Raw genomic sequence first — 13,388 nt, forward strand, 5'->3', positions numbered from 1 at the left:
CATCAGGCACTTGCCAAGAACTTGTATGCTGGCACAGTTCTTCTCAGCTACTTTTTCCAACAATTCCCCAAACTCATCCTTCTGCTTCTATTTTAGTCATAAATCTGCCTCATTCATTGGCATCTCTAAATGCCCATTTGCTCAAAGAAACATATTGATGAAAATGAAAAGACAGAGGCTTAAGTGCCACAATTGAAATACAGCTCCTCTGCCTTCTATAGGCTCACATTTTGTCCTCCTATGTGGGAAGGACCAGGAAGGCTAAGCTCATGGAACTAACTGGTCTCAAATCAACCCTGGAAAGAAACTTTTCCTATGGTATAATCTTTTGTGATCAATATAGGATGCAACTGTGTGACATATTCAAGCATATCCAAGTAGAATCAATTTCTTTGAGATTCCATGGTCTGTCTTAACATAGTTGTTTTAGAATCAGGAGTGGGAGTATTAGGAACCCTTCCCCCCCCTCGCACCAACCCACAGTATTTTAACTTAATTGAACATGACACTAGTCCGGTGAGAATTCTGATTAGTAGCAAGAAAACATCATGCTCTCAGAGGTCGTTGGAAGGCAGTCTCCATGTGTAGCATTTCTTCAGTAGGTTTATTGTTACATGTTTTTTTCTTAAGTGCCCATAATCATATATTCTTCTACCCATAATAAGTTTAACTATCTCTGTAAACTTCCTCCCTTAACTCCTCCATTAACAATTTTAGAACTCATTGCAAGACAAGAGTATATCCACCACTAGTCATTTGTCTGTCCAGGGCTCATTCATGCAGTTGATTTGCCTCCTGAACATGTAGGCCCACTATGAAGTTGCATAATTTTTTTTGCCCCGCTAGAGAGACTATCACGTTATCCCAATTTGAATGGCTAGTAGAGCCATTTATGTTACATTCAAGATGAGGTATTGGCATTAGACTTCAACTTTTGGTAGTACTTTGGAATAGTTGCATATTATGCTAATTAATAATGCTCCCTCTCATTTCTGAAAAAGGCATGTTCCTAGCATTAGATTTTAAATGCGCTATTAGTATCCATCTCAGGTAGACACTAGTAATAGTGTAATGTCTGATGTTAGAAGCATTTATTAGTAATATTTAGCATTTTTATACAGTGTTTTGCATGTTCAGAACTACTTACAGATATGAACTAAGTAATCATCACAATGTCTTGTGATGTATTACTGTTAACTGTTTAACATGTATATTGTAGTAGCACCTACAATAGCAATCATCACAACCAAGTTGGGCTCCATTGTGTTAGGTATCGTACAATAAATGACACTCCCTGTCCAAAAGGGTTCTCAGTCTAAAAGATGAGACATAACAGATGGATGAGACAAACAAGTGGGTAGGGCAATGTAATATAATAATAGAATGTTCGCTATTAGCCATTCTGTAGCAGTGATCACCACTTGCCACCTGGCTAGCTGCTGTCAGTCAGATTACAGATCTCTATATGCATTATGGCACCGGTAGGTAGATTACTGCGCTGTTCACATTTTTTCGATGAGAAAATTGAAACATAGAGGTGAAGTGACTTGCCTGAAATCACAGAGAGTCATTGATATTGCTAGGACTAGAAACCAGGTCTCCTAACTCCAAATTCCCATGACTAATCCATTAGATTAATTGTGCTGCCTCTGACATTATCAGTGCTTGCTCACTGTATTTAGGAGAGATTGTTAATAGTTTTGGTTGACTGTACTTAAAGGGGGTTGGAAGCGGGAGAAAAATAACAGGAGAATAAGTTTGGAGGGAAGTGGGATTCATTCTTCTCTCGACCTACCTGCGTCTACACCAGGGGTTAGGTCAGCATAGCTGTGATGCTCAGGGATGTGGATTTTTCACATCCCCTGAATGCAGTGGTTATGTCAACCTTAGTTTTAAATGTAGACCAGGCCTAAAAAAAAAATTCTGCAACTGATGAACTGCTTTTTAAAATACCCCTTAAAATGCCTCTGCGAAGGCTAAACTATATTTTGCACCATAAAATTCAAAATTCTGCAACAAAAAAATGAAAAATTCTGCACACAGTATTTTAAAATTCTGCAAATCTTATTTGTCAAAATAACACAATTAATCCCATCCGTTTCAATTATTTTTGGTCATTTATTTCAAAATACCTGTCAGCAAGCATGTTTGTAACAATACAGAAAACAAAAAAGACACAGGAAATGTGTTTTTGACAAATATATTCCTTACTAGGCATATTAATACAGAACTCTGAATAATAATTCACTTAAACTACAATACAGAACCGTATTTCCCGCATCCTGCAGAAGCAGTGTAAAGGCTTGGGGGAGTCAGGGGTAACACAAGAGCTGAGGGAGAAGGAACTGATTGCTGAGAAGGAGCCTGGGTGTGAATTTGGAGGGTTGTTGGGTATGGCTGGGAAGAGTATGGAACAGGTTTTCTGGGGGGGTGGGGAGGGATTGTTAGGGAGCTTCCCCCATGGAGACCCTGGCTGACCCATAGCCTCTTCCATTCAGATAGGCACATCTGCCCCGTCCCCATGTGTCCGTGCACCTCTGTGTCCTTGCACACCTTGCCCATGTGTCCCTCCACCCCCACTCAGAAACCCATTCTCTCTCATCCCCATGTGGCCCTGCATCTCCCTCCCACCCCGTATCCCTCACCTCCACTCCCATTCAGCCTCTGCCCCAGTCTGTCCTCCCCCACTAGCCCTTATGAGCCTCTAACCCCCCCTTCCCCAGCAGCCCTGTGCTGTCTGTCTCCCCGTAGCCCCTATCTCCCAACCGTGCCCAACAGGTGCTGTGAAGAAGGCAGGCTCTTTCTCTTCCCTAGCTGGCCGGGAGCTGCTGCTCTATCACCACAGTACCTTCTGGTGGGCAAAAGGCATAACTGCAGCAACTTTCCAGCCAAAGTTATTTTCTGCTGAGACTGCTCTGTTCTAGCACCATAGCACTCTCTGGTGGGCAAAAGGTGGAACTATATCAACTTTCTGACAAAAGCTAAAAATATACATGGCTCATTAATTATGCATGCATGCAGTGGTGTAGAATGCCCCCAGGAGTAACTATGTTGTGATCTTAAAGAGAGGGCTGAAGAAGTGGGTAAGGCAGTCACTTAGCTTCTTTCTTACTTTTAGCACAACAAGTTTACTATCAGAGCTCTTCAGATTTGACTGTAATATTGACAGTTGTTTTATATTTTAGAAATGTATTAGTTGCTATTATCATACTTTATCATACTTTCTTTTAGTGGGAATTCTATTTGGAGTTATAGGTTTGGAATTATAGATTGGATCAGAACATTTTTCTTACCTGTTATTAGGCATTCTGTAATTCGTCTCCCAATCCAGAGCCAGTCATTTTATTGAAAGGAAGTCATTTACCTAGAATATTTCAATTTTTCCTCTATTCTGATAGTCAGAGGATGAACAGTAAGACAAAACTGTTTTTTTTTATATGAATTCTTCTGTTTGATTCTTCTGTCTGATTAACAGGCAGAAAGGTAATTTAGTTGTCTAAGTAGTAGCAACTTTATTGAAGGTAAGAAAATCTTTCTTTTCCCACTTACCGTGAATAATGAGGTATAAGTTTTTGTTTATAAGTTCTTTACATGGTTGATTGCGGTTCTTTCTTCTTGTCTTTTTGTGAATAATTTAGTATTTGGGCAAAACATAAATATGTTTGATTCTCTTAACCTCTTGTCACAAGTCTTGTTTCCCAAACCTTTTATTATTTGTTTTTAATAATAACTTTTGTTTTCCCCTTCTTGTTTCTTCTCCAATTTCCCTTTTTTGAAAAATGTGATACCCAAAATAATAATAATTCAGTTGAGGCTTAACCAGTATTAATTATAGCTTGTTTTCTGGGTGCAGATCTTATTAATAGAACCTATGGCCCTGCTCCTGCACCCTTCAGTTTACACCCTTGAGTAGTCCCTTTGAAGTCAATGGGACTAGTTGCATGCTTTAAATACTTATACAAATGCTTAATTTTAAGGATTGCGGTATTTAGCTTTTTAAAAAAATTTATTAACTCTTAATTTGTGTTTTGGTGGTTTTTGTTTTATAAACATCATATAAGTGGCTATCTCAGGTTTTCTAATTTAATATCCACTAGAACCCACACACATTTCTCTGTGGAATACTTCCTAATCAGTATTTCCTTCATCCCTATTCCCCACCATTCTATATTCATTCATTTGACTTCTCCTTCCTACATTAAATCATATGACTTTTCTTTAAAATCATTTCATGACTTCAGAGAATTTACCAGGATTATACTAGTTTAAATCTAACCTCAAGATTACTATGTCCATTAGTTTTGTATTGTCCTTTTAATTGGTCATCTTTCATGACTTTGTCCTCTGACATTATTAATAGTAAAGATACTTCTCACTTCTACATGGTTTATAAACATTAATTTCCTCTCAGTCCTAACCCACACCTTGCCTTCACACAGACCTATTAACTACTCTTGTTTCTGGTTGGTTTGTTTTTTAAACAGATAGGTACTCATATTTCTCATTTTAACCTATGGAAATTTGTGCATGGGATCATGTGATATGTCTTACTAAAGCTCTAATATGTTAATTATACTGCATTTCCTTTATCCACTAATGTTATTACCCTACCAAAGAAGCATTTGGGTTAGTTTGGCATGATTTGTTTTTGAAAAGCCCATGTTGCATATTATTTTCCTAAAGTGCTTAGAGGTTGATTTGTTGTTTTTGTTCTAGGAATTCACCTTTTTTCTAACCTTAAAAATAGGTACAATACTTCTGCCTTGGGACATAATCTGTCTTCCATAAATTCTCCAAAATAATTGCCAGTGGTTCTGATGTTTCTTCTGCTAATTTCTTTAGCACTTCAGTATGAATTTAATCAGGCTGTGATAATTTGAACCCCTACAGTAAGAAGTGCAGAAAAAATCTATTGCCCTTTATATAACTTTAAACATTTTAAATTGTTTTTAAAAATGTTAAGAAGAAGGCTACAGCAAAAGAGGAAAATGGTAAAGGGATACTGTCCAACCAAATTGGGCCCAAAATTTTGAGGTTGCTTTTTAAACCTTTTACAAAACAGTCTCTTGCAGTAGAAAGATTTTAAAAAAAAAAAAAAAAAAGGAAATTCCCTTACATATAGTTTCTAACCCTATCATTGTAGTATTGTACTAGTACAGAGAACCTGAAAGTGAAATTGACCAGGAATTCACTATAAATAGAAAGAAAACTGACTTTTCTGGTTATATTGTCCAGGCGGAGAAATGTAAAAAGTAAACAACAAAATAGTGAAAGAGAAGTTAGATTTTTAAGACTTAACTTTTAACAGTCTAGGATATTCTGAGTGAAATCCAGTAGGTTAGGAATTTTTTAAAAATTTAATATTTAAACGTACACTGTCACTTTTAATAAGAAAATTATTTCAGTGCAAATAATACCTTTATAAAACAAAACAAATGAAATTCACAAATTGTGAAGACAATAGTGTTCTGAGACCCAGAAAAGCAAGAATATTTTAACTCAAGGTTTCCATCATGCACTTTACTAAACCTTTCCTGCCTATTGCAGTATATTATACAGTGGGCTCTATGAAGAGATCTTGGAGCAGTGAGTGATTTTACATATCGTATATGTTGCTATAATTGGTTGCATGATTCAAGGGTCCTGATCATTAATCAGAAATTTTCTGTGGATTTATGTGATTATCTATTAAAAGCTGTGGAAAAACTAGTCCTGTAGTCTTTGACTAAATATCTAGAGATCTTTTTAAATGGTGTGTCAGAGTTTCTCTTTTGAATGCCATACTTCCCTCCACCCCTTTTCTCCTATGTCTTCTCATTCTGTAGATTCAGATCCAGGACATACACATGAAAACTGGGGGGAGAGATTAATACCTTCTTACAGGACATATTCAGGTAAATGAATATGAATATAAATGAATATTATCAGGTGCACCCGCTGTAGTCCAGTGACTTTTTTTGTTAACATTATTATTAATTTCAGTGTTTATCAACTATTTAGAGTTTATTTTAAAACAGTTTGTGAATTCTAACAGAAAGGTGGATAAAGAAATGTTTCCTGAATGACAAAGGAATGACTGGATATAATGGAAATAACATGAACACAATTTAATTTATATGGTACCTTTCATCACCAAGTATCCATAAATGCAACTGTTTAACAGCATTCTTCAATGCTAAGCAGTTAGGACAGGAATGTATTACCATCATTTGCTGAATTCACTGTTCAAAATATAAAGTGATAATAAACATAGGTAAACAGAAAACGTCCAGTATACTGCACTGCAAACATGCAAGACAGATCTTTAAAGTGTGTCTAACAATATCAGTATTGGTTTTGGCCCACTATTTTGCCACGTTGAACATTGTCAAAACAACATTGAGGTGTAATTCTGAAATAAAAGTTACATATAAAACTTTTTTGTAGAAAAGAACCATGGGCAATAAGTAGTACGAATTTATAAACACAAATCATGCCAGACAAACTAAAGCACTTTCTTTTGATAGAATTACTCAATTAGCGGATGAAGAGTACACAGTAAATAATCCATGGAGTGGATCACACCTCTCCATAGTTGAAACCAGAATAAAAAAACTATAAATTCACAGGTGCGCAGTTCTATAATTTTTCATGCTTAAAACAGTTTGGATTAAAATTGTTTTTGAAATTTTAAAACAAAAGTATGTATATATTGTTTGCTTCTCTTTTCCTCAGAGAGCATTAAGTCTGTAGAAACTGTAGGAATAACAAGGTTTGCAGGGAGGTGGCAGCAGGAGGAGGAGCTTCAGAGTGGTGAGCAGAGAGGAGTCTGGGTCAGGCAGAGGAGGGGTTTGTTACAGTAGATCCATGACAGAAAAGAAGGGAGGTGGGAAGGGAGAGGATAGGAGCAGAGAGGAGACTTCTTGGGGTAGGGGAGGAAGTGGACGCAAACCGAGAAGGGACTGCAGGGAGCAAAGGAGGGCAGCAGAGAAGGGACTATTGCAGAGGACTAGAGGAGTATGGAATATGGTGGAGTTCTTAATGGAATTTAGGATTCTAGATTCTTAAGTCACTTGAAAATTTTGCACTTAGTATATCAACATATGCCAACAACTCCTTTGCCCAGATTGACCTATTTTTTGCTTTATATGAAGAGTTTGCTCTTTTAGTGCACTTGCAGTTTACCTCCTCGATGTTACTACAGTCTATACTAATAATGTCTCCTCTAGCATTAAGATTATTGCTTCCACAAACTGCAGAATTCTTAAAAGCTTTCATGAAAAAAGATGAGGGGAAGATGGAAGAATGGTACCACTATAGAGACTCCTCCAAATTTAAGTTGTCTGCAGCCATAGTCTGCAAACTTCTTATATCCCTTAGAAAAAATTCTTGTTTTTAAAATAATGCATTTTATGGTCAGGCTAGGTTGATTTAAATCATAATTAAAACTGGTGATTTAAATCATTTTTATTTAAATAAACAAGCAGGAAACATAGATTTAATAATAACTTTTAATCTTGTTTTGCATTTATAATTTTTAGTTACTTTCCTAAGAAAGGTTGATTGTCATTGGCAGGTAACCATTAAAACATCTTGATATGCAACTACACATAGCCTTTATGCTAAATTTAGTACTTCTGTTTCTACTTTGAGTGATTGCTCATGTCCATTCCAATAGGTGTGTGCGCACACTGCGTGAACAGTCGTCGGAAGTTTTTTACCCTAGTGGTACTCATTGGGTCGGCTGTGGAGCCCCCTGGAGTGGTGTCTTTATGGCGGTGTATATAGGTCCCTGCTGACCTGCTGTCTGCTCAGTTCATTCTTACCGCCAGTGACGGTCATTGGAGCAACTGGTCTCTTGCTTTAGCAAGTGCTTCCTTGTGGTTTTCCCTATATATAGTTGTTATCCTTCACTATCTTAGTCAGTTAGTTAGTTCGTTAGTACGTTTAAGTTGGGGGTTCACCCCTGATATTTTTTCCCATCGCTGGGGCATGGCGCAGCCCCAGGGGTTCAAGCCGTGCGATAGGAGTGGTAAGCCTATGCCTAGAGGGGATCCACATGCCGCTTGTCTGAAGTGCCTGGGAGAGGATCATTTGCAAGACGAGTGCACCATCTGCAGAGGCTTCAAGCCCAGAACTAAGAGGGAGAGAGACTATCTCCTCAAGTTCCTCTTGATGGAGTCCAGCCCCAACTGGCTCAAGAGCTGGCACCGGCAGCTGGTACCGGCAGTTCCTCGATGAGGAACACTGGATCGGTGCAACACTGATCACAATCCCCAGTGCTGCATAAGAAGAAGGCAGAATGGGGTCACTCCCCCACCAAGAAGAGCGGACAGGACTCCAGCGTGGTGATTCTCATGGTGGGAAACCAGAAGGCTGGTCCATCGGTCTTGGTACCATTGACTCCGGCCTCAAGGGGAGGTCTGTCGACTCCAGTGTCGGTGGGCTCTCCAGTCCGGGAAGTGTTGGAGGAGGACCTGGACCTCCTCTCCACACCAGACACTTTTGAGGCCGTGCTGGATTTAATTGCCATGACGGCACAGTCCTTGGCCTTCTATTCCCATGCACCAGCTCTGGTGCAGGTGGCGCAAGCCCCGGCTGTTGCACCACTTCCGATGGGGGCATCTCCTATCCAGCACTGCAGCAAGTCCACCATGATGTACCACCATTCCCCATCACCGTGGTACCACTCCCAAGCACCATCGGGATCCACCCCACCTTAGTCGGGCTCAGACTATTCATCGGAGTCAGAGGCGGAGTTGTACATGTCCTGATGCAGCCAGTACTGGTCAAGATCCCAGCAACAGTCTTAGGACCATAGGATGGAGGAACACTTGGTACTGATGCTGTCCTGGCCTCCCCAGTGGCAGGGACTGGTACAGTGGCCCTTTTGGACATCTTGGGGCTACCACCAGGGCCAACGGCATGGTTCCAGGGCAGCATCGATGGTCTCTGTTGCCCGTGCCCCTCCTTCTGCAACATCCGTTGCCCCTGATCAGTCCAGGGCTCCCAAGGACCCACCATGGGGTTCAGACCCTGGGCCTCACACATCGAGCGCAAGTCTACACTGGTCCCAACCCAGAAAATAGAGTTCATTGGGGCTCTCCTGGACTCCACTCAGGCCAGAGACTACCTACCCAAGTCCCGGTTCTAACGCATCCAGGGCATCATCAATAGCCTCCACCGGCTCCCAACTACCTTGGCCAGAAACTGCATGAAGCTTCTGGGGCATATGGCAGCCTGCCCGTATGTAGTGCAGCACACCAGGTTGCGCCTTCACCCCCTCCAGGCTTGGTTGGCGAGGGTATACAGACCAAGACGGGACTCTCTGGACAGACTGGTTACCCTTCTGTCCAAGATTTTCAAGTCCCTCAGCTGGTAGCTACAACCTCAAATGGTGAGTACGGGAGTACCCTTTGCCAAACCTCTGCCCTCATTGTCACTGGTCACGGACACATCGCAGACGGGCAGGGGAGCGCACCTGGATAGTATCAGTACTCAAGGTCACAACTAGAACTATCACTACATATCAATGTCAGGGAGCTGAGAGCAGTTTGCCTGGCTTGCCAGATGTTCCAGGCCCATCTTCAGGGCAAATGTGTCTCAATACTGACGGACAACACCAGTGATGTTCTATATAAACAAACAGGGTGGTGCTCACTCCTCTCCCCTGTGCCTGGAAACTCTCCAACTGTGGGACTTCTGCATCACACATTGCATCCAGCTACAGGCCTCATATCTGTTGGGACCAGAGAACTAACTAGCGGACCACCTCAGCCACTCGTTCAATACTCACAAGTGGGCACTCAGAGCGGACATTGCCCTTTCGATCTTCCGGAGGTGGGGCTATCCCCATGTGGACCTGTTCATGACGCGGAGCAACAGAAAGTGTTAGCTGTTCCACTCCTTTCAGAACCACAGCCATGACTCCATAGCGGATGCCTTTCACGTACTGTGGACAAGTCACCTGCTATATGCATTCCCGCCCTTCCCCCTCATACACAAGGTGGTCCTCAAGATCTGGCAGGACAGGGCTTCAGTGATCCTCATAGCACCAGCGTGGCCCCGACAGCACTGGTTCACCATGCTGCTGAACCTATCAGTGGACAGGCCAGCGGCACTTCCTATGCTCCCAGACCTCATCACACAGGATCATGGCCAACTACATCATCTCAGCCTGGAGTCCCTCCACCTCATGGCAAGGAAACTCCACTGCTGAACTAGCTTGAACTGCAGTGCTCAGACTCTGTTAGGGAAGTTCTGTTGGGTCGCAGGAAGCCTTCTACTTCGCCAGGTACGTTGTGCAAGTGGAAGTGTTTTCTCCATTTGGTCACTACAGGAAGGTACCACAGCAAGCCTCTGTTCCCCTTGTGCTACACTACCTCTTGTACCTGAAGCAACAGGGGTTGACGATATTATCTATTAAGGTGCACCTGGCAGCCATCTCCGCCTTGCACCCGGGTGTGGCGGGCAGGTCAGTCTTTAGGAAATCCATGGTGGGCTAGTTTCTTAAGGGCTTGGATAGGCTTTACCCTCATGTGAGGCAACACATTCCTCAGTGGGATCTTAACTTGGTCTTTTCTGGACTCATTCCTTTTGAGCCCGTGGCAACCTGCCCCTTATCCTTCCTTTCCTGAAAGGTGGCCTTTCTGGTGGCCATAACCTTGGCCAGAAAGGTCCCCAAGCTCAGAGCGTTGACTTCCGAGCCCCCCTACATGGTCCTTTTCAAGGACATGGTGCAGCTACACCCTCACCCAGCATTCCTACCCAAGGTAGTATCACAATTTCACTTTAACCAGGACCTATTTCTAACGGTATTCTTTCCTAAACCTCATGCCAGCAGCAAAGAGCAAGCACTCCATTCCCTGGATGTCAGGCGTGCCCTAGCCTTCTACGTTGAACGCACAAAGCCATTTCGTAAGTCTTCACAGATTTTTTTTTGCAATCGCCGAGAGGGCTTCCCATCTTGTCCCAGCGCATCTTGTTGTGGATCACGTCCTGCATCAGAACGTGCTATGACCTGGCTAAGATCCCAGCCCCAGTGTTGACTGCACACTCCACAAGAGTGCAGGCCACTTCCGCTGCATTCCTCATACAAGTATCCATTCAGGACCTATACTAGGCAGCAACGTGGTCTTCCGTCCACACCTTCACATCGCACTATGCCATCGCTCAACAGGTGAGGGATGATGCGGCCTTCGGCACTGCAGTACTGCAATCAGCAACTCGGTGAACCCCTTCTCTGTCGAAACTGCTTGGGAGTCACCCATTGGAATGGACATGAGCAATCACTCGAAGAAGAAAAGACAGTTATCTACCTTTCGTAACTTGTTCTTCAAGATGTGTTGCTCATGTCCATTCCAAATCCCACCTGCCTCCTCTCTGTAGGAGTATTCTGGCAAGAAGGACCTGAGCAGGCAATCGGTTGGCAGGAACCTATATACGCCGCCATAAAGACGCCACTCCTAGGGGCTCCACAGCCACCTCGACGGGTACCGTTAAGGTAAAAAACTCCTGACAATTGTGCATGCGGTGTACATGTACATGAATAACGTAGCTGAAGTCGACGTACTTACATCGACTTACTGTGGTGTCTCCACCACGGTGAGTCGACTGCTGCCGCTCCCTCATCGACTCCGCCTGCTCTTGCGGCAGTGGAGTATAGGAGTCAATGGGAGAGTGCTCGGTGGTCGATTTATCGTGTCTAGACTAACCTCACGTCTGAGGTTAATGATGTGAATTCCCCATTATTTGAGGTTTTCAAACTGGATTCTACAAAGCTCTAGAAGATATAATTGGGAACCCTCTTGCACTGGGATTGGGGTATACTAAAGGATCTTAAGGTATTTTTCACCTCTTGATTCTATGAAAACTCAAAATTGTGACTACACATCAGTCTGAAAAAAATTGACTTTATAGTTTTATTATTTGTATGATATACTTCTAAAATCTTTAAGTGCTTTATTCATTTATTTATTATTATTTATTTATGAGCATATTGTTCCAGTCAGCTGAGAGCTATGACAAAACTAGGAGTTCATGCCCTTCTGACTGAAGAAACAGTAATACAAATATACAAAGTGGGGCAGCATGACATAGTGTATTTTTTCTCCAACCTCCAGCTCACATAAATAATTGAAAATGGCTATTTCTGACTTTGTGTGATTCTGTACTATATTATTTTTCAGAATCTTATTAGTGTGCTAATATTTCCAGAGAAAGAAGGCCCAGAGAAGAAGAAAATGAAAAAGGAAGCTGGAAATAAGAAGTCGACACCAGTTAGCATTCTTTTTGGTTATCCGCTTTCAGAGCGCAAACAGATGGCCCTTCTTATGCAGATGACAGCTAGAGACAACAGTCCAGGTGATACCAACTACCACTGAAAGTTACTGTTCCTTTCTCTCTCTCTCCTTCCTATAAACCCCCTCAACCTGTCAATTTTTTTCTTGTGTTTTTTTAAAAGCAATCTTTGATTTAATCAAGAACTCTTCGGAATTTGCAGTGCAAAATTCTTCCCTTGGAAAATATCATCTTTGTAGAAAACTGCATTTTCTGTCAAATACTTTGATGGAAAATTCCTGACTAGCTTTAGTTATAATATACAAGGGTGTGTTTTAGGGTTGCTGTGGCGACTAATTATGAATTTCCAATTTTTGAGTGTTCCATCTCTCAACTGTCATGTTACATTTTCATTGGATTTTTGGGGGGTGGGGGGGGGGGATTGGCACTTAATAATATATTCTTACTAGTTTAGAGTGCAATTCAACTGTCACTGAAGTCCATGGGAGTCTTCATATAAGGTGAAATTATGGCCCCCTTGAAATCAGTGACAAAATTCCCATTGACTTAAATAGTCAGGATTTTCACCTGTGGGCTGAATCAGCTCCTTAGTGTCGAATGCTGTTTACAGGAATAAACTATAAAAATCATCCATCAGAGAAGCTGTAATATATTTTTGTTAACATCACAACAATTTAACTTTCATTTTAACATAACCCAGTTCAGGAGCAGACTTTCTAGCTGGCTTCCCTGAAGCTATGGACTCCAGAAGCCCTGGGGTCCTCAGCTCAAGGGCAGGCTGGCTGGCTACCTGGGAGCCACAGGCCCTGAGAGCCTGGGCTGTCAAGAAGCCATGAGCTTGGGAGCAGGTCCTTCCAAAGCTTTCCAGCTCCCTATCAGCCTACTAAGTGAGTTGCAGAGGAGCCTCGGAGCTTGGGAGCCAAGGCTTCCAGGCTTCTAGGCTCTCAGCTGCCCAGCAGACAGGCTCTTGAAAACCCAGGAACCTGGAAGCCTGGGCTCCCCAGAAGCCAAGCTGCCAAAGAGTTGGGTGGGGAAGCTGGTGCCTTTTCCACTCAGCTTATCCAGAACACTTTATCCCATACTCAAAGTACACTTTATCCAGTTCTCTG

The 13,388-nt window shown here is 42.1% G+C and overlaps 1 protein-coding gene across 4 annotated transcripts in view; it reads left to right on the forward strand.

Annotated features, from left to right (window-relative positions):
• ANKRD12 (ankyrin repeat domain 12) overlaps positions 1 to 13,388 on the forward strand; it is a 104,719-nt gene that overhangs the window by 41,700 nt on the left and 49,631 nt on the right. For 2 of the 4 annotated variants that reach the window (XM_038389958.2, XM_043508096.1), the window contains 2 exons: positions 5,826 to 5,894; positions 12,196 to 12,342. The exons of 1 other annotated variant lie outside the window; for it this stretch is intronic. In XM_038389958.2, the coding sequence (XP_038245886.1) occupies positions 5,826 to 5,894; positions 12,196 to 12,342 (216 nt within the window). The remainder of the gene's footprint in view (positions 1 to 5,825; positions 5,895 to 12,195; positions 12,343 to 13,388) is intronic. One more of the 4 variants, XM_038389960.2, reaches the window with a different exon arrangement.

This window comes from Dermochelys coriacea, chromosome 2, assembly GCF_009764565.3.
Source record: "Dermochelys coriacea isolate rDerCor1 chromosome 2, rDerCor1.pri.v4, whole genome shotgun sequence".
Lineage (NCBI taxonomy): Eukaryota > Metazoa > Chordata > Testudines > Dermochelyidae > Dermochelys > Dermochelys coriacea.